The sequence below is a fragment of the Mustela erminea genome, chromosome 5 (genome assembly GCF_009829155.1).
Source record: "Mustela erminea isolate mMusErm1 chromosome 5, mMusErm1.Pri, whole genome shotgun sequence".
Taxonomy (NCBI): Eukaryota; Metazoa; Chordata; class Mammalia; order Carnivora; family Mustelidae; genus Mustela; species Mustela erminea.
The window spans coordinates 55,971,337-55,995,939 of NC_045618.1; the positions used below are offsets into that span (position 1 = coordinate 55,971,337).

Consider the following 24,603-nt stretch of genomic DNA (forward strand, 5'->3'; position numbering starts at 1 on the left):
CAGACAAAACCATCATAGGCTTTTATAAGAATCAAAAGTTAAGAATCCAAGTTAAATATACAGAGGTACATCAACTATTTTAAATTATAAAATCAAGTGTGTGCATGTAAGAAATCACCTTGATTAAAAATTTCCAAGCTTAATTATTCCTCCTTAAATAATTTTAAAATTCTCTATCAGACAAAACAGCAAATGTATTTGTGCAAATTAACTTTAAAAACACAGTATGGCTCAAAAGTCATCAATTATTTCTGCAGCATCATTCTATAAGAGCATACTTGGGTCATTATTCTGCTTTAGCCATTATTCTTAGTCCAAGTGAACACACTGTACACAACTACAGACAATATAAACCTAATTATTCTGCCCCATATAGGAGTACTAGATTAAGAGGCTATTGAAGGAAGTTAATTTTTAGGGATTTTGGCAAAAACCATAAATATCAATGTAATTTAAGAAATAAGATTTGTAAGGCTTATCTTTTCCCTTTATGTTAGAAATTTCTTGTAGAAACCTTCTCTGACTTAGGAGGAATAACAGGAAATAGACAACTCGTTCCACTTTTTCTATCACACGTAGTACAAAATTCATACAATTTTCAAAAATTGATTTCTCACAAACCCAGCCAACAATTTCTTTCAAAAAGTAAAGTATAACCTCTGCTTTAAGAGATCACAAGTTTAAATACTGCCGTAATTAAGAAAAACAAGTCATTTATACAAGCATAAGAATTCAAGTTGCTTGTTAAGTGAAACTAAAATCACTTAATCTTCCTGAGCTAACAAACTAACATGCAGATTATCCTGCCAGTCCTATCACCACCCTCTAATTTTATTTACAGTAACAAGTATTAACATCTGTCAATTACAAGTCTACAGGTTTACTCGTTGGTAGTAGCTGACCTTTGCCAATAGGATTTTTTGGAGAACCTTTATACCAGACCCTTTCTTTTTCTGATGGTTTCCTAAGGACCCTGTTATTTATCCCAGGAGAAGAGCCTGTATTATTATTTACAACAGATTTTAATATGTCATGATTTGTCAGGTCATCCAAAGGAATCTTAATTTGGCCATCGGATACTACTTCCTGTTTACAAACTCTGGTAGACCCAAGAGAAGCATTCTTGGAGTCTGGGTGCCTCTTCATCCTTGAGAAAGACTTGTAAGTTAACTCCATGCCTGATTTTGAAATTGCATCACTATTTGGCTGTTCACATGCTGTAAACTTCAATTCCTTAGGACCTGACTTGGTACATGAAATCAAGGAATCCTTTGATGTACTTTCTAGACCAGAGGAAAGAGCACTGTCACAGCTTATGGATTTAACCAGAGGAGAAGCCGCATCACCAAGACTTGCCAATTTCTGCCTTGCAGGTTGTCTGCTGTACTCCAACAAGGAGTTAATCCTTCTGACAGACTGACGGACAGGTGTACGCTGAAACTTAAGAGGTGAGCGAACTTTGGTTCTGTTTGTTTCATTGAGAGAAAGCTTATTAAACCACTGTATGTGGTCTGACACCCTTCCGTGCTCTGCCACTTGTAAGCTCGCAGAGCCGGCTGTGTGGCAGGTTTCCACCAGTGACGGCTGCCGGACGATTCTCACAGGCCTCGGTTTTGGCAAGTTTGTTCTATTACATGTAATCTGCTCTGAGGAAGAGGTGTCAGCTGGATCCTCCCTAGAAGCTGCACGTTTCAGCAAGTTCTCTCCAGTCATATTCTCATTCTCATTCTCCTTTAACGGAGCATTCAGCTTGTCCCTTGTGGGCTGCTGATTCTTTATGTGTTCATCACTAGGCAATTCTGGCTTGAGTGAATGATCTCTAAGTATATTCGAATGGATGCTTTTCTCATATTCAATCTTCGTATGACTTGAGTAAAATGTTATAGTTGCTTCTCTATCCAATTTCTGAGTTTGATGTAGTGAGATGTCTTGTTCTGAAAAACTATTTTCATCTGTTTTAGTCTCATGTTCATTTGATTCTATCACAGTCAAATCATTAGTTTCAAATAGATTTTTCTCTGGGCTATATTCTATAGAAGATGTTTCATTTAGCTTCACTTTCCCCACATTAGTTACTGATGACTGCCTGTGATTTATCAATGCATGAAGATTACTTCCGGATTCAGAAAATGCTTTCTGAATTTTCACCAAAGTCTCTGTGGTCAAGTTATTTTCATCCCCACTAAGAGAGCTTCCAGTTGTGTCATTATTATGCTTATCATGTACACTAGAAGGAGTGAGTCCAAATGAACTAAGAGGGGACTTTTCAACCGTAGTATCAGGCTCCAAAGAAGAGCTTTCCACCTCAACATTTCCCTTGATTGGAGAACCTTCATTTGCAGTTATTTCTTGAAAACTGGAATTACTTGGTCCCGTCCAAGACATCCGGTAACTTGTTCCATCTAGACGCTCTGGAGTTAATAAGTTTTCCTCAGACTTACTGATCTTTTTTGAACCTAAAATAAAGTAGTTCAGCCTTTTTAATCATTTATATTTGAAACATATTTGAAATACTATTCAAATACACAGCAGATAAAGGTATTGGGCATTAAATTTCAATAAATTAAGGATTTGTTAAAAGAAATAATTTTTTAAATAAAAAGGTCAGTTAGTTTTGTACTTATATTTATAAGCATCTTCCAATTGTTCAGACAAAAATACAATGCCAATTCAATTATTTTCACTATTCAAACATGAATTTTAAATTTCTAGAACAGTAAATTAAGATATTTTATGATAAAATAACTGAAGCTTATATGTCATTATATCTAATTATATCTCAAGAAAGCCAGAAAAACTTTTTCAGAAAAGCAATGAGAGTAAGCTTTTTGAGTAAAATTAAAAATATTATGTAACTCTACCTTTCTTTGTTAATCTTTCATCAATATCTGGGCTAAAAAGCAGACCTGTTTTTACAGACTCAATCCTATTTTTTAAACTTTGTTGATTTGCAAGTCGTCGACCAACATTTTCACGTCGATCGACCCCAGAACACCCATTCTGTACAGAAAAGAAAAATTGAAAATGTTTTGGTTAAGAAATAAATCTAGTTAATTCAAATACTAAGACAAAGTAAATTTTTATAGTTATCAAAATCCTCTACAGCTGATTAAAAAAGGTAAATAAAATTAAACAATTTCATACCAAACACAAATATACTTGCATACATGTTGACAAAAACTGTAAGCATTTGACTTGGCTATTACTTGATATTTTATGACCTAAAATAAAAACAGCCTCGCATATTAACTATAAAATAACTTCTTTTGTGATGACTCTGCGCTAGGACCTGCTCACAGCAGTGAGTGAACAAAACAAAACAAACAGACCAAAATCTTACCCTCAGAATTTACATTTTAGATGGGGAGATTTTGAGCAGGACAAGAAAAGCGGTAAATTACCCTATATATTTTACAATATACAAGGTGAGAAATGTTATCCAGAAAAGTAGAGCCGAGTAAGACGGGTATGGTGGGGTGTCATTTTAAATAGAGTGATCAGAAGATGATTTGTGAGTAAAGAAAAATGTGAGAAAGTCATGAAGATAAAAGAGGAAAGAACATTACCCCAGAGAGAATAAAGGCCAGGGTACTGTCCAAGACTGAAAACAGGTCTGGCACATTTGACAAACAGCAAGTAGGCAAGAAGCTGAGTGAGCAAGAGGGAGTGGGTGAGAAGAGGGCTCAGAAAGAGGCAGGCTGGTTCCCGTCCTGTGGAGAGGTACATGGAAACATAAGAATTTTATCTTTTTTTCAGAGTGAAATGAGGAGTTACTGGAAGATTCTGAGCAGAACAGTGACACGGATCTAAAAGGAATTTAAAAGGATCATTTTGGCTGTAGTATTGTAGCAAGGTAGACGCAGGCAGATCTACTAGTAGGAACTTATTGCAGTAATCCACGTTGGAGAGGCCAGAATTTATAGAACATTAGAAATGTAGTACCAGTGAGAATTGGTCAGTCTGGATATTCTCTAAAAGCAGAGGAGACATAAGATTCCCTAATGGTTTACACAGGATGGTGTGAGAAAGTGAGGAGTCAAGAACGCCTATATGGTTTTTGGCCTAAATGACTAGAAGAATGAGTTGCCATAGCAGAGATAGTGAAGACTGCAGGTGGGGATGTGGTTGGCAGAGAGGGGGAAGGGTGGAGAATTAGCAGCAGTGAAGAAATACACCTTGCGAGCTCTATTTGGGACAGGTTACACCTGAGCTATCTACTGGATGGCCATCAAGTAGAGAAGTGAAGTAGACAGTTGTTAAGAAACAGTCAAGTTGTTCAGGAAAGCATTTTGGGCTAGAGATAGAAACTCGAAGTCTTAAGTAACGATATGATGCTTAAAGCAAATGAGCACCTTGAGTGAGTAGAAACAGAAAAGGGAAATCTAAGGACAAAGCTTTGGGCATCACTTTGTAAAGAAATCAGAAAAGTAACCAGTGAAGGAAGAAAATCATGAGTAAAGTGCCCTGAAGTAGGGAAGGAAAGTATAACAAAGAGGAGCAAGTGACTAGCCAGGTCAAATGCTGTTGACAAGTCAAGTCTAACAAGGACCGTTATTTGTCAACTGGTTTGAGCACCATTGAAATTCTGGGTGATCTTGAGAGCAGCTGTATTGAGTGTTGGGGTTCAAAGCCTCACTGGAATTTAAGCAGAACAGAAAAGGAAAGGAGGGAACAGGAGATATTAATTCATGTGTAAGAGTGTGGTATAAAGGGGAGTAGAGAACGGGACAACAGCTAGAGAGGCAGGGTTGAGTGTCTTTTACCATCCAGTCTACAGCTTTATGCTAATATGAACATCAATGAAATGCTGAAAGACACTTACCATGTCTTTGCTACTTTTCCCCAGACTAAATTTCAAACGAAGAGATCTTCGGACCTTTTCTTTACGACTGATCTTAGGAGAGAAGCAGCCTGCTTTTCCTGATTCCACTCTAAAAAAGCATGGGATTAAAAATGTCAGCATTGGGGCACCTGGGTGGCTCAGTGGATTAAAGCCTCTGCCTTCCGCTCAGGTCATGATCCCAGGGTCCTGGGATCAAGCCCTGCATCAGGCTCTCTGCTCAGCAGGGAGCCTGCTTTCTCCTCTCTCTCTGCCTACTTGTAATCTCTGTCAAATAAATAAATAAAATCTTTAAAAAAATAAAATAAATAAAAATGTCAGCATTAAAAAAAAAAAAAACTGTTTGCATAAAAACTGGAAGCATTCTTACAAAATGCAATTTGAAAGTCCAGAGCAAATTATATTGCTAGTAATTAAACAAAGTAAGAGTTTTCTAACATCAGTTAAGTTTTAAGACACCATATATGAACATACTATATTTGTATAATAAATGGCCTCTCCTGTTTATCACAAGAGTTACTTCATCACTTATAAACCAGAATCATGGGGCTCCTGGGTGGCTCAGTGGGTTAAAGCCTCTGTCTTCGGCTCAGGTGTGACCTCAGGGTCCTGGGATCAAGCCCCGCATTGGGCTCTCTGCTCAGCAGGGAGCCTGCTTCTCTCTCTCTCTCTCTGCCTGCCTCCCTGCCTACTTGTGATCTCTGTGTGTCAAATAAATAAATAAAATCTTTAAAAAAAAAAAAAAAAAAAAAAACCCAGAATCATTAGAAAAGACTAGCATTAGGGTGCCTGGATTGGCTCAGTCAGTTGAGAGTCTGACTTTTGATTTTGGCTTAGGTCATGATCTCAGGGTCCTGGGACTGAGCACCTTGATGGCTCCACACTCAGCGGGGTGTCTGCTTAAAGATTCTCTTTCTCCCTCTCACTCTGCCCCTCCCCTTAAAATACATAAGTCCTTTAAAAAAAAAAGAATAGACTAGCCTTTAAATAAAAGGAAATTTAAAAATCACACATTATCAACATACAATAGAATTTTTTAAGCAAGTAAAGTGGCCTCAAATTAGAAATCATTCTCTGGAGAACATATAAACAGCAGTCTGACTGATAAGACAATAAAGGCAGAGGGAATTTTTAAAAATTGTGACTCAAATGATTCTCAGCAGAAAAACAAAATATTTTATTAACTATATACTCCAAATGTTTATCCAATGAAACGAAATGTCCTGGAATTATTACCTGCAAACCTTTTTGCTTGCAATCCTCTTACTTCGCCTTAGTACACCTGAACTGATCAAGTGGTTTCCACTGATGGCAATGGGAGAGAGTGAACTCTGAGATGATCCTTCTGGGCTTGTATCAAAGGGAACTATAAAAATAGAACCACATGAAATGTACCACCCATACTTCCTTTTTAAAGTATAAAATATTAATAGCAATTAGATTTCAAGGCTTAATTTCCAACCCTATGCAACAACAAAATCACATATTTCCGGGTAGAAACTCCAGAAGCCAAATAAACCCAATTCAACTAAAAAAAAAAAAAGAAAAAATCAGTTTCTTACACTTTAGTCTAAACATGACCTTTATATTAAAGTTTTGCTTTAACCTCATTTAACAATGGACTGTAGGGGCTCCTGGGTGGCTCAGTGGATTAAAGCCTCTGGTTTTGTCTCAGGTCATGATCTCAGGGTCCTGGGATCGAGTCCCGCATCGGGCTCTCTGCTCAGTAGGGAGCCTGCTTCCCTTCCTCTCTCTCTGCCTGCCTCTCTGCCTGCTTGTGATCTCTGTCTGTCAAATAAATAAATAAAATCTTTAAAAAAAAAAGTATTAGTAAATATAAACTACATTATTGTTATTTTTCTCAGTAATATAAACATAGTGCTTGGTAATAAAAACTTATATGTTATTGCTCCCTAAGTTATTAAAGTATAATTATTGTAATTAGATTAGACAAATTTTGAAACTGAATCTTTCAGGGTGCCCGGGTGGCTCAGTCAGTTAGTTAAGCATCTAACTTCGGCCCAGGATATGATCTCAGGGTCCTAAGATGGAGCCATGCGACAGGCTCCTCGCTCAGCTCCACGCTCCCTCTCTCCCTCCTGCTCATACTTCCTCTCTCAAATAAATACAATCTTTAAAAAAAAAAAAAGAAGAAGAAAGAAAGAAAAATGGTGAGTTAAAATAATAGGATTATTATTTAATAATTAAATTTAATTAATTTTTAATTTAAAAAATATCATTGATTAAGCAGGCTTATACTAATGTTCCAGTAACACAAGAATGTTTAAACTACTTTTTGGGAGCTTGGAGAGAAGGAAGCAAGAGGTTCATTTCTTGGAGCACATATTACAATGCAAAGACAGATAGAATTATAATTCATATTGGCCATCTGGAAACAGTCCTCCAAAGTGGAAAATACTTTAATAATTAAGAAAACACTAAGTTGGGGCACCTGGATGGCTCAACTGGTTAAGCCTCACTCTTGATTTCAGCTCAGGTCATGAACTCAGGGTCACTGAGGTCAAGCCTAGTTTCAGGCTCTGCACTGAATCTGCTTGAGATTCTTTCTCTCCTTCTCCCTCTGCTACTACTCTTTCTCTCTCTAAAATAAGAGAGAGAGGAAACACTAAGTTTAAAAGAATTTAATTCTCAAAATAAATAAATAAATTAATAGAATTTAATTCTCCAACCTCTGAATACTGAAAGAAATACAGACAAAACTTCAGAGTTCTTATCATTACATTTTAACAAACTATACACAGAGAACATGTGAAGTACCATAAAAAACAAGTTGCTATTCTGTTCAACTTTCTAATAAAACAAACAAGGAAAATCCAAACTTCCTGGATAACAGAAACCAAAGGGAGGCTCTGGAAAGATCTCCTAACTTAGCCAGCAAATTTAAAGGAAAACTCTCAACATTGTCTGAAATCAATAAAAACCTAAGAATTAGAGATCACTTACTTGTTGATGACATATGAGACAAATAGAAGATAGAGGACTCTGGGCTTAGTTAGGATTTCATTTCATTTTGGGTTGATCATAACATTAACTTGTAAGATTGACCATAAGCCAACTTGTATTCTAAAGGAGCCAACTCAATCTAAGACCATACTAACAAAAATCCGATAGTCAAATTGGCAAAATTACATTTTTCTCTGGAGGCTCTGGTTGGCCACGTTAGGAACTTATAGGTCATTTGGAAGAAAATGGCTGAGCTGGCAAAGGATCTGGAAACTGTCATAAGGAACAGCGTATACCAAATTATTAGAGCTTTTATAAAATCTACTTGAGTATAAAACTAAAAAATATGCCCCCCCCCGCCGCCAACTACACAATGGTTCCTCCAATGGCGGTACCCCACAACTCCATGGACTGGAAAATCAAACTTTTTGACAACCTCAACAGGAGACAGCAATACAATCATAGCTATAGATCAGGAAGTAACTAAAATAGAATTCAGGATATCCCATCACCTAAAACCTGAGCACCACTGCTATATACAGAAGCCCAAACTCTCATTCTAAGTTATTCATATCATAACTTTCAATAGGCATGGTCAATCAACATACACATACACACATTTATTATACAGACCTAGCATCTATTTTAAAAGTTAGGGGACTTTATAAAAATTAAGAGATTTGATAAATAGAATAAAGCCATAGCTCCTAAAAGGGGTGACATTAATATGAAATAGCACTTTTCTCAAAATACGCATTCATGTTAATGTTTACAACTCAGTAATATAAATTCTATTTGCTACCTGATACTGGTGTAGAACTGCTACTGAAGAGGTTAGTTGGCAACAACTCAAAGTTAAAATTGTGCTTGATCGACTTCCTCTTCTTACTTGAGAAACCATGAGAGGAATCCACTGGCAGTTTACGTTTAGCATTTGGTGTAAGAATCGTGGGTGAGATGGATACCTGGGCTGAAAAATAAATTGTTTTATTTTATTAACTCTATGGGGAAAATAAAGCTTTATATAATTTTTTCTTATAAAGCTATTACTTAGAGCTGACCAAGGAATGAGGGAATATGTTTACATTACCAAATATATCAAATTAATACCATCCAATTATTTAAAATGATAATAGGAAAGGCACAAAGAGGCAAGATTAATAGTAACTTAAACCAAATAGACTGAAAGATGAATATAATCCACATTAAAGAACATTAACATATGGAATAAAATCATAATCAAGGAGCTCAAACTGATCTACATAATAGTTTTGCTTTTCATCATAACTGAGTATTAACCACATAATTTCTTCAATCTGAAAAACAAAACAAATGATCATATTGTCTATTATTCTGTTATTGGGCTGACTACTTTCAGCCACAAGCAAACCAAGATAAAAATAGGAATATACACTAATAAACTTCTGGTTCTAAAACAAAAATGAGATTTGAATTATTTTCACATATTCAACAGCATCCAACTTACGTTCAACAGAAAAGCATGATTTGAAAGACTAAAGACCTAACAACAGACTAAAAAATTCTCACCTAAAATTTTGGGTTCATTATATACAATGTAATTAGCAACGTCACAACACAATTACACTACAGTATCTCCATTGAAAATAAGATTTGGATTTGATGTAACCAAAGTAAGTTAGGTAATGGTTACTTTTTGTATAATACACAGAAATTTTCACTTAAAATTAAAAATACATAATACCTAATAATACCTACCAATTTTTTCCTGTTGAGGTGTAACAGAGGGTGTTCTGTTAGATTTAAGTTTATTTAATGCTCCACTAACAAAATCTGAAATGCAAAGCACATATAACCATATAATCAATTATAATTTCACATTTACTTATCTTTCACCAATAATTCATATGATATTTGTGACTTTCCAGCATCTAAGTTTATGTCAGCTTATACATTTTAAAGTCACTTAAGGTTATGTGGAAGAAATTATTTAAAAATTGGAAAAAACTAAGATATATTTTGATTACATTCCCTACTTATACGCCTCTTTCTCTCAGAAAAAAAAAAAGACATACAATATAGAATGTGTGTAAAACAAAATGTGTATAATGCACAGAAAGAGAATGGTAAAGAAAATCATTACTTATTGAGGAAGAGAAGAAATGGCAACAAGAGAGAAAGCTTGGAAGGGGAAGCAAAACCTGGACAGTGTTCTGAAGAATCAATAGGTGTTCATTCAGCAGGAAGGTAGCATTGGGCAAGGGGAATAGCATATGCAAAAGCATGTAGGTGAAAAAACAGGATTTATGTATATTAGAAACCAGTAGTTTGATACTGCTAGAGCAAACAGAGAGCCGTGGTATGGTAAGATAAGTCTTGTGCATTAGACAGAAAAAGGCCTGTTGTCATTTTGAAGAACTTGAACTTCTCCAAAGGCAAAGGGGGACAAAATGGTCAAATCTGCATTTTTGAAAAAATAACCGGCAGCAGTATGACAGAGGATTAGCAAACCATATGAAGGTTGTTCTAAGTATGCTATTTAGTCATTCAACAAATATTTATTTTGTACCTACTATGTGTCAAGCACATGTCAAATCAGACATGGTCTTCACTTTCATAAAACTTTTTCTAACAGAAAAAAATATATAAATACCAAGGAAATAAAAATATAATGACAAATGAGATCTGTAGTCTGAAGTATAAATTTAATAAGTTTTACAATGGGGAATTAGAGAAAGTGCTAGTGAGGAAGTGATATTTGAGATCTAAAGAGTGGTAATTAGCCAAGCAAAAGATGAAGATCTGAACTAAGCAGGAAGAGTACAAATGGAGATGGGAATAAAGGTATTTCAGAGCTCAAAATGACAAGACTTAGTGATCAGTGAGATGTGGGAATGAGAAAAGAATAGATAAGAATATCTAGAATGCTGATTTTCATGACTGAGTAGACAATGATGTCACCCAAAGAAAAGGAAATTATGCAAGGAAAAATTAGCTATGTCTATGGAACACTGACTGAAATGGATATGAAATCAAGTTGTGGAAAGATCAGGAATACAGAAGTAGATTTGGCAGTCATCAGCCCAGCAATGGTCGTTTTTAAAAAACTGGGTGGCTCAGTCTTTAAGTGTCTGCCTTTGGCTCAGGTTATGATCCCAGGGTCCCAGGATCAAACTTCACATCAGGCTCCCTGCTCAGTGAGAAGCCTGCTTCTCCCTCTCCCACTTCCCCTGCTTGCGTTTCCTCTCTCACTATCTCTCCCTCTGTCAAATAAATGAAATCTTTAAGAAAAAAAAGAGAGAGAAAGAAAGTGAATGAGATCATTTAGAAAGAGGGCAAAGTGTAAAAAGAAAGTCAAGTATAGAAGAATGGAACATTTAAGAGGTGGTAGAAAAAGAAAATCCAAAAAATTAGACAGAACAAGTGGAGGGATGCCTGAGTGGCTCAGTCAGATAAGTATCTGCCTTTGGCTCAACTCATGATCCCAGGGTCCTGGGTTCAACCCCTGCATCAGGCTCCCTGCTTAGAAGTGAGTCTGTTTCTCCCTCTGCCCGACCCCCTGCTTGTGCTCTCTTTCTCTCTCTCTGTCTCATAAACAAATTTAAAAAATTAAAAAAAAAAAGAACAGGTGGCTAAAGATGTAGGGAAACAAAAGCATAGTGTTATAAAAAAACAAAGTAAATAAATAAATCAGGAAGGAAATAGTTAAGTGGCCAAAGAGATTCTGAATGATATGGAAATAAAAAAGTACCTACTGGATTTAGTGATATGGAAACTGTGACTTCAACAGTAGTCTCAGGCAAAAATATATCCCGAATTTTCAGCCACAATAAAATATAAAAGTTCTTTAAATATGTCTGTTTACCTGATTAATCACCATATATCACTCAAAATAAAGTTCAACTATAGTCCACTTGTGTATTACTGAAAATCTTACACCTTCAAGTGAAACAGGTACAAACCAGAGGAGACTGAATACCTTTGAAGAGCCAAAAATAGGCTATGGTCTAACTGGCAGGTAACGGCTAATAAAGCCAATCTTCATGGCACCTGAGCAGACAAACAAAGTTAATATGGGGAGAGGAAAAGAAGAAAAACGTAAGCCAGAGCGGAAGAGAGAAGAAACAACTGAGCAGCCACAGCAAAAGACACCATACAATTAGAATAGCACAGCAAAATCAGAAGCATGGAAAAACTATTCCCTCCATAATTTGAAACCATCCTGACTGCACCATGGGCCACACTGCAAGTACAGACCATCTTTCTAGAGAAATGGAAAAATATGTCTCCTGACATACGTATTTCAGGAAGTATCAGACCATTAAGAGCACATTAATCAAATCAGCTCAACAATGTACCACTGACCATGAAAGACACTTATTTAGCACAATAACAATATGGAGGAGCACGCACACTAGTAAGCACAGGTAAAACCAGGAACATATGATAAACCAAATCCTTCTTACTTATAAGAGTTTGCCCATGAAATACTATATAGATTCTTGGGCAAAAGTATTATTGAGAATTGCCCTACCCAGCATAAAACTATGCTAAACTAAGTAAGTTTCAGAATATCAAAAATAAAAGTAAAAGTTCTTGGAGTTTGGTTGCACAACAAAGTTAATATACTTAACAGTACTGAACTGTTCACTTAACACTGGTTAAAATGATAAATTTTGTTACATATTTATCTATAATTTAAAAGAAATCAAAAGATTCTTCAAAGCAAATACAATCAGATCACATGGATGCTTGTAGCATTGCAGAGTGAAATGAAAAAAAGGCTATGGGCATTAAGGAGGGCATGTGATGCGTTGAGCACTGCGTGTTATATACAACTGATAAATTACTGTATGCTACACATCTGAAACTTATGATGTACTACATCTTAGCTAATTGAACTTAAATTAAGAAAAGGGGGAAAAAAGCTAGCTATAACACACAAAAAGTAAATACTAATGGTCTAGAACTCCTGAACAATTTCAAATTGCTAATGAAATCAATGCATTTTAATGGTGCTTGACAAATACTATCTTAACCTGTTTGATAAAGTACCTCCGGGTTTAAGCCAAATATTAATGACTTGACTTAATGTATTCATTCTGTATTTTATGCCCATTAAGTAAAAAATATTCGGCTGGATACAATGTATAAAACATGGCCTTTACCTCCAAAGAGCATTAAATATAATAGGTAAGAGAGTCATGAATGAGGAGTAAATATAAAACCATATAAAAACTGTCAAAGTCTAGAATATTATGGAATGCCAGTGCAGAAAAGAGATTATTTTCCACTAAAAAAATAGCAGGGGTGAAGCATGCCTGACAAAACTCTTAAACTGAATTTTGACAACTAGATATAATTTGGACAGCAAGGGTAGATGGAAGTAAAAACATTCTATCAATAAATAGGATAAGTAAAAAAAAAAAAAAAAAACCAAGGTGTCTAAAAAAAGATAAAAAATGCAGTTGGACTCAAGTACAGTAAACACTGCACAAATCAGAGAGAAGAAACAGTAGAAAGGCATGCTAAAGCAATCCTATAAAAGACCTCTAATATCAGGCTATAAATATCAGTTTTATCAGTGAAGTTTCTGATGAATATTGTGAAGACATGGCTGGAATTATATATTAAGAACATCAGTCTTGACAACAATAAGCAGGACAGATTCAATGAAGAGGCATGAAGATCAATAAGGAGATTCTTACAGTAAAGATGATCAGTATTATTTCATCAATAAAGATGAAATACCACAGACAGCATCTTACAGAACCTGAAAACCATGAATATAAATGGTACATTAAGAGTTAGGCACCCACGGTTTAAAGCCTGAGTGACTAGAAAATGATGGTGCTGTCAACAAAAAGAAGGAATTCAAGAAGAACCAGTTTAAAGCGGGTGAAGATGATCTTTTCAAAATGCTGAGCTTAAAGCACAAAAAAAAAGAAAAAAGAAGTGAAGATATCTTCCCAGTAAGCTGTTACTAAAGTGAAACTGACATTTGCGAGACAATATTCACCTATTCCCATGTTATAAATGAAACTCTAGGAGTGAATAAAATCACAAAGGAAGAGAAGGCAATAAAGAGGATCTGTGTCTAAGAATACCTGCATTTGGGGTAGGAAGTTTATGGGATGAAAGTATTTGTTCCGAAAATACACGTTTAAGTCCTAACTCCAAGTACTTGTGAATGTGACCTTATTTGAAATTAGGGTCTTTGTAGATGTACTCAAGTTAAGAAGAGGTCATTAGGATAGGCCCTAGTTCAATGTAACTGGTTTCACTATAAGATGAAAACTTGGACAGACTGACACCCAGTGAGGAACCCATGTGACAACAGAGGTAGAGATCGGATGCAGCTGCAAACCAAAGAATGACAACAATCAACAGCCACCACCAGAAGCTTCGCAGGGAACACGGCTCAGACAACAGCTTGATTTTAGCTTTGGGAGGCTTCAGTCTAATCAAGGAAGTTAAGAAATCTTACAACTGATTCCATCATGACGGAGCTTTAGGTCTTTTTTTCTCCCATGGTAATGTTTCCTTCATTAGTTAGTTCATACTTCTAAATGATTCACATCGCTATTTCAAATCATTATCTCATGCCTAACTGTTCTCTCTACTCCCAAATCTCAATTCTTTAAACCAAATAATTTTAGAAAAAATTATAATCCTATAATTCCTCTACTCATAAACCTTCAACATCGATACCCAATATCCAGCTTCATGTTCTAACGTTTGACATTGAGCTCACCATGATATCCTCCTAATCCTTAGGATAAACCTCTAACCCTAACCCTAACAGATTATTTCTACCCTACACAAATCTTTCTTTAGAGCATCCTTCCTACCTACTATAGGATACAAGTATTCTGATGCTCTACCCAATTCCCCTGGACTCTACCGATTTTTTTTTTTTTTTAAGATTTTTATCTATTTGTTTGACAGAGAGAAAGACCACAAGTAGGCAGAGAGGTAGGCAGAGAAAGAGGGGGAAGCAGGCTCCCCGCCGAGCAGAGAGCCCGATGTGAGGCTCGATCCCAGGACCCTGAGATCATGACCCGAGCCGAAGGCAGCGGCCTAACCCACTGAGCCACCCAGGCGCCCCTCTACCGATTTTTCAAGAAGGTTCAGTTTGGTTTCTTCTTTGGAGTCCCTGATCACTACAACCCAGGGAACTTTTCTCTTTTGAACACGTTTCACATCTATGCTAGAGATTTAGCATTAATATTAGATTGTATTGTCATTTTGCTTTTCACATGCACATGTCATGTTTTTCCACTATGCTCTAAACTAAGAAGGCACACACCATAGTGTGTGCTTCATTACATTTAAACACACTTAGAGAAAAGCAAATTGCTATACTTCCACAAAGTGAGACTGCCACTGCCACTTACCTCCTACACTTTGTCTTCGCTTTCTTTTACAATCACCAGGAGTTTCACATTCACCTTCTTCAAAGCCTTCTAATGACGGAGTAGCACAGAGACCGTCAAGACCCAACATAGCTGGTATCTTTTCCTGGATAAAATCTGGAACATGCCCTAAACAAAAATGTTCAGAGTTAAAAATTTTTCCTCTACTCTCCTTCAAAGTGTTCAAAGAGTATATACTAAAATGTTCAAATAGTATATGTATTTCTTTTTTTCTTTTTTTTTTTTTAATATTTTATTTATTTATTTGAGAGAGAGACAGTGAGAGAGCATGAGCGAGGAGAAGGTCAGAGGGAGAAGCAGACTCCCCATGGAGCTGGGAGCCCGATGCGGGACTCGATCCCGGGACTCCGAGACCATGACCTGAGCCGAAGGCAGCCGTTCAACCAACTGAGCCACCCAGGCGTCCCAGTATATGTATTTCTAATAGCTGTCTTCACAGTTCAACTTGGAGGAATATGGGATCTCCTTCATTTAAACTAATCCTGTTACTTTATAATGTAACTACCTCTTACCAATATCTGATGCATAATCAATGAGAGTCTTCACCACCGCAGCCTGTAATCGTAGCTTTTTTTCTGTGTTAGCAGACATCTTGTCATGTCCTTCACTTGTATGAAGCAGATTTGGTGCAAATATTACTGCAAGATTGCTGCTATCCATCTTATTCTCACTGGACCTTAAGTGGAACAAGGTTTTCTCAGAATGAGCCAAAGAGAAACATACAGAGGTAAAATACCATTTTGAGCACACTTTGAAGACTTCTTACTTTATCAGTCAAACACAAGTCAAAATAGTTATCCTTTATCTACCCATCTACAGAACCAGAAATTGCTTCTGTGTGCTTAAATATACATCATAAAAACCATGTTAACTAAATAATCCACATTGTTTTTCCACACAAATTGAACATGGATATTTGATTTGCAAACCCACATACAGAAAAATTGTATTAAAAGCCTGCAAGTATGTCTAGAACAAGCAGGCTCACTGACAGCAAGCAGAGGGAGGGGACAAATTTGAGAAGCAAGATACAAATAAATCAGAAACACAGTCATTCAGTGGACAAAGAATCCTATCAACAACAACAAGCCATTCATAACGATGACCTTAAGACAGTTAAGAAAATACAAATCATTTGGCATATAGAGTATATTTCTTATAGTGAGGAAATTATTTTTAAGAAAAATTTCCATTCTAAATTTAATTTTAAGTTATTAACTATACCGGCAAATCTATCTAATTAACAAACTGTCATTTCCTAAGACTTTTACTTACTTACCTAAGGGAAACATTCCTGAGAAAGTTAAAGAAATATCTTAATACATCAATTGTGTGGTCAGCTATAAGACAGGAGAGCAACATTGTAGCTTTACTCTTCTCCTCTGTTCCTAACTGTTGAGCTTTGAAAAATGCTTCATGCAAATCAGCTGGAAGGATGGGTTCTGGCAATTCTCTAAAAAACTGCTTAAGAAGTCCTGCAACATCACAAGGAGGTGCAGAAGACAGGCAACTTTCACCATGATCCAGTTTATTCTGAAATAAATATAATAATCTTGAGCATTTGAGGGCTTAAGAGTTTACTGCGAATAAGATATCCCTTTGTGTACTTTAGAGAACTTTAATAAATTTTGCTTAACTCTTGTTTTAATATACATCATGCCATTTTAGAAGGCTAAAAACTAAATAAAAAAACATTTTTTCATTTCCTATAGTACTTTATAGGAACAAAGGACCACAAATTTGAAAGTACTCTAAACTTTTAAAGCATTATATAGATTGTAGCCATTATTTCATAATATATACATATATTAAAACATCAAGTTGTATACCTTAAATGGTATTTGTCAATTATATCTCAATAAAACTGAAAAAAAAAAAAAAAAGCATTGTATAAATAATGAATCGTTTTTTTTGAGAGAGAGCATGACCAAGTAAGCGAGCACATGCTTGTGCATGGTTGGAGGTACAGGGAAAGGGAGAGGAAGAGAGAGAATCTTACGCAGGCTCCAGAGCCAGCATGGGACTGGACACAAAGCTGGATCTCACAACACATGACCTGAGCTAAAATCAAGAGTCAGACACTTGGGGTGCTTCGGTCTCTCAGTCAGTTAAGCTTCTGCCTTTGGCTCAGGTCATGATTCTGGGTCCTGGGATCAAGCCCCACATCGGGCTCCCTGCTCGGTGAGGAGCCTTCTTCTCCCTCTCCCTCTGCAACTCCGTTTGTACTTCCTTGTTTGCTCTCTCTGTCAAATAAATCAATCTTGAAAAAAAGGAGCCACTTGGGCACTTAATCCTGTGTTAATTCCTTTTTAAAAAAAAGTTTCTTTTGCCATGAAAAAGGCTCTTCGCAAATTAAATTTCTGTTAATAATTTATGCAATAGTTTTAATATTTCAATTCTAAAAACCAAATAAAAAAGTAGTACAAATGAAAAATTATAGTTCAAGAATATGCTTACCTTTAGGGCTCTTAGACGAATAACAGATCCTGATTTCCTAAAAAGCCCCTCTGTATGAATATGCTCTTCTAAAGATGAGCAAGCATCAACAAGAAAACTGAAAGAGAGAAATCTTTTCAGGTGGCTGGATACACATCTTACTAAATCTTATTCTTCTATCAAAGTACATGGACCAAGCACTATCCCCCCCTTTGGAAGTTTCGATGTCACATATTTCTTCAGACTTTGTGATAAAAGGTTAATTCCAGTTGTTTTTCTTGCTTCCTAAATTCTTCTGTCCAATTCATCTTTTTTCTGAGACAATTTCAGTAAGCTCGCTTTAATCCAACATCCTTCTTGATCCTAGTTCATTTCTCTGTTTCTAGAGCACAAGATGTGTCTTTTTTACTGCCTTTACTTCATATCCCAGTCTCTCCTCAACAGTCTCCAATCAGACTCGCACCCCTATTAGTTCAGCAAAACAGATCTCATTTTAAATATCATGTAGATATTTAAGTAGATATTAAGGTCCTGCCAGCATCTGACACACTTAACCACCCCCTGCTTTTCTTGAACAAAGCTCTTTTTCATGACATTTCTGGTTTTCCTGCTGTCCCCCAACTATCCCTTCTCAAACTCCGTTTCTGGCTTCTCTTTTTCTGTCAGACCTCCTCATGCTAGTATGACCCCAGGCCCTAAGACCTTCTTTTTTTTTAAGATTTTATTTATTTGACACAGAGAGAGAGAGAGCGCACGCGCATAAGCAGCAGGAGTGGCAGGCAGAGGGAAAGGAAGGAGCAGCAGGCTCCCCACTGAGGCTGGAGCCCAATGTGGGGCTCAGTCCCAGGACCCTGGGATCATGACCTGAACCGAAGGCAGGTGCTTAAACAACTGAGATACCCAGGCGCCTCCATAGCTTTAAATATCTATCATCTGTTACATTTGCCCCAAAATAAGGCAATGTACTTTTCTCACTCTAACACTGCCTCTCAGAAAAGTCCGATACAGCCTCATCCTTACAATCCTTCTCATACTTAGAGGTGTGGGCTCTATTTCTTTGTACTGAACAACTTTTTTTTTTTTTTTTTTTGGTACTGAACAACTTTTAATCATCAATGTTGGCTTTAGTAGTTAACAACTGATACCACAAATTAGAATGGATGTCAGCAGCAAGCAACTGATAGCATTGTGCTGCTACACAATGGCTGAATGTCACAGGGGGTAACTGACAGAATTTAACTTTTGTCTGTTTGTTTAAATCAGGCAAAGAAATTACAACAAAGATTTAGTCATCTTGATTGGGGATATGACTTTGCAATTCTAAAGGTAGAAAATCATTAAATAAACAAACCTTTTATAGGACATTTGAAAAGCAAAATAGTAAGTGCTTACCTGATAGAGATTGTCAATCAACACCTATATGCTGAATGAGAGAAAACTGTTCTAAGGTTGCAAGGTATTCAATAAATGCTTTTGGACAATGCATCAGTTAAAAACTTAGGTTACTGAACTAAAGTAGCCAGAATGAACCCTACTTTGGACAGAGGGGAAATGAATTAGTAACAGGTCAGATAGTTGCTTTGCATGCTTCCTCAAACTATTTAAAATGTTAACTTCTCTACTAATTTCTGGTGCACTTAGTCTAAAAGGTTAATTTTAAATAGTGACACAGGAAAGCTCAAGTGTTACGTAATTTATATTCAGAAATACTTTATTTAATCTTAGCTTAAATGTTCTTTTACCCACAAAAGAAAAAGAGGGTAGTGGTGGGGGAGGGGGGAGGAACAGACTCTTAGAGAACTGCTAGGTCAAAACAAAAGTTTAAGTCAATCAGTTATTTATTTTTTTATTTATCTTTTAAAAAGATTTTATTTATTTGAGAGATTGCCCAAGCATGAACAAGCAGGGAAAGGGGCAGAGGGAGAGAGACAAGCAGACTATCCACTGAGCAGGGAGCCCAAAGTGGGGTTCCATCCCAGGACCCTGAGATCATGACTTAAGCAGAAGTCAGACACTTAGACTGAGCCACCCAGGTGCCTCTCAACTATTTATTTTTAAACGGCTAAATACCGGTTTGAAATATTTTTCCTCATCCCAGACTTAGCTTACCTTGGAATGTGTCCATATTCTGGTACAACAGAATGGGGCAATGCATTAAAAGGTACTCCAAATATTTTACCCTAAAATGGAAAATTCAGTTATTCTAACACAAATATTAAGCATAAGGTAAGTTTTCTTAAATATTAAGCAAATTTAAAACATCAGGAAATTAAAAAAATAGAAATAATTAAGAAAATAAAAATATTACAAGTAACTTTGATAAAGAGTAACAACTATATGCTAAACATTCCCTTAGGTACTGGGAGCACAAAAATGGTCAAGATAAAGTCATTGTGGGTGGGGGGGATGGGTGAGATAGATGAAGGGGATTAAGACCAAACTTATGATAAGCACAAAGTAATGTATAGAATTGCTGAATCACTATACTGTACACTTGAAACTAATGTAACAACTGCATAGTAGTTGTTCTGAAATTAAAATTAAAATAAACAAATAAAGTCATTGCACTAAAGCAACGTAACGCATTCCATCAGTTTCCATTCCCATAATGGAAAATCAATCCAGTTGGTCCTCAGTCAGGAAATCCTTAAACAGAACTGGCCAAAACACTAACATTTTCTAAAAATACTAAGTTTCTTTCAGTAACCTTATGAACACTGACTTTATACTTTCCTCTGTCACCTTATAAATATTAACATGAACAAAAGGCTAAGTTGATTGGTAATGGTAGTTCTTGTCACTCATTGAATATTTCTTTTTTTTTTTTTTTTTAAGATTTTATTTTTGAGAGAGAGACAGTGAGAGAGAACATGAGCGAGGAGAAGGTCAGAGAGAGAAGCAGACTTCCCGTGGAGCTGGGAGCCCGATGCGGGACTCGATCCCAGGACTCCGGGATCATGACCTGAGCCGAAGGCAGTCGTCGAACCAACTGAGCCACCCAGGCGTCCACTCATTGAATATTTCTTACAGTTACATTTGAAATGGGTTTTAGACCAGATTTCTTTTCCACACTCTATGGAAAACTGCCAGTCAAACTGTTCTGACCAAGGCAGGGATTCCACAAACATTTAATTCCAATTTCTTCAACTACTTTGAAAAATAATTTTTAAAAGTCATATTCAAATGTATTACTCATACTCAAATTTAATACATTAAGATCCCAAGAGCAAATGTGTATGTTACACACTTCTTAATAAAGAACCTGCCACTATCTTTATGCATGCATCTGAACTTCCTAAAAATGTATCATTGATTAAGAAGGTAGTAGTTTGCACTGTACTTAAATACAAGCCTATATATATCTGCTTATACAAAATTAAATAAGTGGGTCTACCCAATCTCATAAACATTAATTTAGCTTAGATGTATCTGCTCTCCATGAATGCACTTAAAGCACTGACATTAAGAAATCATTCAGCACTGTTAATTATTCAACAGAGTAACAAAATCTTACTAGTCTTTTTCAAGTATCTGGCTCCCTTTAAGTGATAAATATAGAAGACAGTAGGGTGCTTAAAAGAGTGTGTTCCTAGTGGCAAGGCTTCCAGGATTTAAATCCTGGCTCTTCCACTTATTAGCTGAATGACCTTGATCAAATTAATTCTTTATGCCTCAGTACCTTAACGTAGGTCCTAAGTCAAAGAGTTGTAGAGAAAATTAAATAAATTAAAAGATGTATAGCATTTATATTAGTCTCTCACATAGTGTAACTATTCAAAGAATATTTGTTGCTGTAACAATTACCATTTCTAGGTGAGCTATTAACAAAGACACTAATGTGGAAAACCCTTTTTTTGGGTAAATCAGAATTTTCTTGATATTGTGCACCCAAACAAAATGCAAAAATCAGATGCTGAAGCTGATTATAAGTCTACAGAGGTCTTACTTACCTAGAACTCGGGTTTTTTTTTTTGTCAAGTGTATTATTCTCAATATTGGCCTCACGATAACAATTTCATAAAATAAAACGAATAGCACGTTTCTAAAATTTTATATACTGCAACATCACTTACAATTTTACCTTCAAAAGATTTCTAGCACTTTTCTTTAATAGCTCAAAACTATTATTAGCTAACAAACACGAAAGAGCCAAAGAAATCTAGTTTTCAAATATAACTTATCCTGTTCCCATTCTTATAAAGATCTTCTGTATTTCTTTATTAGAATGTTTCTATTGTGATTTCCAGCCTACCAATTAGGATGTCAACCACTGATTACCATAACAACTATCATTAGTGGAATAAGTGGCATGTGACAGGTACTGTTCTAGTCCTATCTACAGATCTTACCATTTTTAAATCCCCTAAATAACCCAAGGAGAGATACTATTATACTATTATTTCCACTTTACGGAGTAGGAAACTGAAGTGTAGGAAAATTAAACAGCCCAACCTCTTACATCTACAGTAGGAGTAAAGCAGTATTCAAACTCAGGTGTATCTGACTCTAGAAGTATGTATGAATTTTTTTAAAAATTTTATTTATTTACTTGAGAGAGAGAGAGTGAAAGAGCCTAAGCAGGGTTTGGGGAGAAGGAGAAGCAGGCTCCCCACTGAGCAGCAAGTGGGACCCGGGACTGGATCCCAAGACTCTGGAATCATGACCTGAGCCAAAAAGACAGACGTTTAACCAACTGAGCCACCCAGGTACCCCGGTGAAAAAATCCAGATTCAAATTTTTTCGTATACTTACAAATCCACTATATTTGAAATCTTGAAAAAACGGTTTTTCAGTCAGAAGAAATCACACTTAGTTTATAAATATAAACATGTATGTTGCCAGTAAGCTGCAAACAACAAACTTTTCTCCAGAATGTATAAGCAATTAAGAGGTATACAAATTAAATGTGTTAGTAGCTTTCTTATCCAAGTACTTATTTTCTCAGAAATTGTAAATTAAGAGCTATGCAAATTTTATTAGTTTTCATCTCTAAATACTTAAAAAATACCATATAATTAGGCAAATACATTTAAAATAACATGCTTTATATTCAACTTATTTTTCACAATGAAGTTCTTGGTGATACAGTAGATCATAAAATTTCATTCAAAATCCCCTTATTTCAACCACCCTCAGATCAAATAGCTTTTTAATTATCCCATTGTGCCATCGCAACTTACTCACTTTAAAAAACAGCTTTATAACCCAAAATTACCAAGCAGCAAGCTTGTTTTTTTCAAATTAGTGAACACGGAGATATTATCTGAAGCCTATTTCTAATACTCTTTCACACCTTATCTATTGACTCATTTAGAAAATTTATTGATCCTCCTTGTCCCTTTACAAATTATATTCTAAAACAGTGGTGGTGGTGGGTAATGTTCCTCTCTTCCCACGTGGCACTTGTTCAAAATAAATTGGCAGTATCTGGAGATATTTTTAATTGTCAAAACTGGGAGATGCTACTGGCATCTAGCAGGTAGAAGCCAGAGATGCTGCTAGACATTCTACAACGCATAGGACAGCCCCTAAGTCTCATCTCAAATAGATAATTTTCTAGTTCAACGTGGTGAGGTTGAAAAACCCTGCAACTTTGTCAGTGATCAAAAATCCCTGTAAAGAATCAACAATGTCATTCTTTATATTTCAGTAGTCGACCAACTGGACTGAATTAGTCACGCTTAGCCACATTCTCTTTTGGGATCCACATATAAACATTTCAGCATGAACCATAATAGTGATGGTACAGGGTGCCCCCCCCTTTCTTTTTTTTAAACCCAAACCTCTTCCCCCAGAACTTACCACTATTTCCGTGGCTGCTGTTTCATGTCTCCTGCGATCGCACTGCCCACGGCCGCTCTTGACCTTAATGCCATAGACCGCCCGAAGCTGCTGCAACAAGGCCAACCTTACCAGCCTCCGATCCCACATCCCGGACGCGTCGCTCACTCTCCGAGGCAGGGTCTGAGTCCTGACCCTCGTTCGCCACCAGGTCTTCCAATTTCCAAACACTCTCAGGTTTGCACTGTGCTCCGCTGCCTTCTGACCAAGTCTGGCACTGTTCCGGCCCCGGGCCCCAGCCACTTCCACGGCTTTTCCCTTGGTCCTCTATCCACTTCCACAAAACCTTCTCCTACTTCCCTCTGATCTAACCGCACCTCACCTTTCCCTCACTTACACCGACCTTCTTTCTCGTCACTTGATTCCTTCAGCTCCTTACACACACTTCCCTTCTTTCTTCCTGATTCTTTCGGTTCCTTGTCCGACGCCTGTTACCAGCTTCTCACCACTTCCGGCCACTTCCTAAGATCCCGTTTCCTCCAAACCTCACTTCGCCCTCGTCCTTTCCCAACGGTAAAGACCCTTCTCCTTGGCCCTTCTGCCCCGGCAGGCTCAGCCGGGCGTTGGTCTCTCAAGTCCCGGGGCCCCCAGCCCTAGCCCAGCCGCCGGACCAGCCGGCTGCTCAGGCGCCCTTTCCAGTCCCGGTCCCCGCCCGGGCTGGTCGCCGCCGTCACCCCGTTTCACAGGCTGCTCCTGCCCTCCCTCAGCAGCCGGCCTGCGGCCCCCGGCCTGTACATCCCGGTGTGCTCACTGAAGCCACGCAGCTCTCCTCATGCCTCCGCCTCCGCCTTCTCAGCAGCTCTGGAGCCACGACCGTCCCACCCTCACTTCCAGCCCAGGCTCAAATGGCAGCGCCAAACAGCGCTCCGCGCTCTGATTGGCCCGCGTCTCGTTTCAAAATCAGGACCTCAGAGAGTGGCCAGGAGCTGCCTGTCTAGTGAGACAAGGGCAAAGGGGGTGCTCACGAAGGGCGTGGTGGGCAAAACTAAGAAATATGGGGGAAAAAAAAGTTACGTTGCACTTGCTTCTTCATAGCCATACTTTTGGAGGAAAACACTTTTTAGAGCGTATTTTAATACACCTGGCCCCCGACGGAGACAATACATT

General features: G+C 37.1%; 1 protein-coding gene across 1 annotated transcript; it reads right to left on the bottom strand.

Annotated features, from left to right (window-relative positions):
- On the bottom strand, window positions 1–24,352 carry ARHGAP11A (Rho GTPase activating protein 11A). Its single transcript, XM_032343211.1, has 12 exons — window positions 23,458–24,352; window positions 19,765–19,835; window positions 17,677–17,773; window positions 16,499–16,752; window positions 15,732–15,895; window positions 15,181–15,327; window positions 9,542–9,616; window positions 8,607–8,774; window positions 6,077–6,206; window positions 4,823–4,931; window positions 2,862–3,000; window positions 1–2,456 (listed from the first exon to the last, which is right to left on the bottom strand). The coding sequence occupies exons 1-12, from the start codon at window positions 23,584–23,586 to the stop codon at window positions 865–867; spliced, it is 3,075 nt and encodes a 1,024-aa protein (XP_032199102.1). The 5' UTR covers window positions 23,587–24,352; the 3' UTR covers window positions 1–864.
- Between the last annotated feature and the right edge of the window lie 251 nt (window positions 24,353–24,603).

Bases quoted from the DNA above. Each gene is read 5' to 3' on its own strand.
- ARHGAP11A (XM_032343211.1), bottom strand. From the start codon at position 23,586: ATGTGGGATCGGAGGCTGGTAAGGTTGGCCTTGTTGCAGCAGCTTCGG. The intron at 9,617-15,180 runs GTAAGTGGCAGT...TTTGCATTTCAG, and splicing joins GCGAAGACAAAGTGTAGGAG to ATTTTGTTAGTGGAGCATTA. The intron at 4,932-6,076 runs GTAATAATTCCA...ATGCTTTTTTAG, and splicing joins GCAAGCAAAAAGGTTTGCAG to AGTGGAATCAGGAAAAGCAG.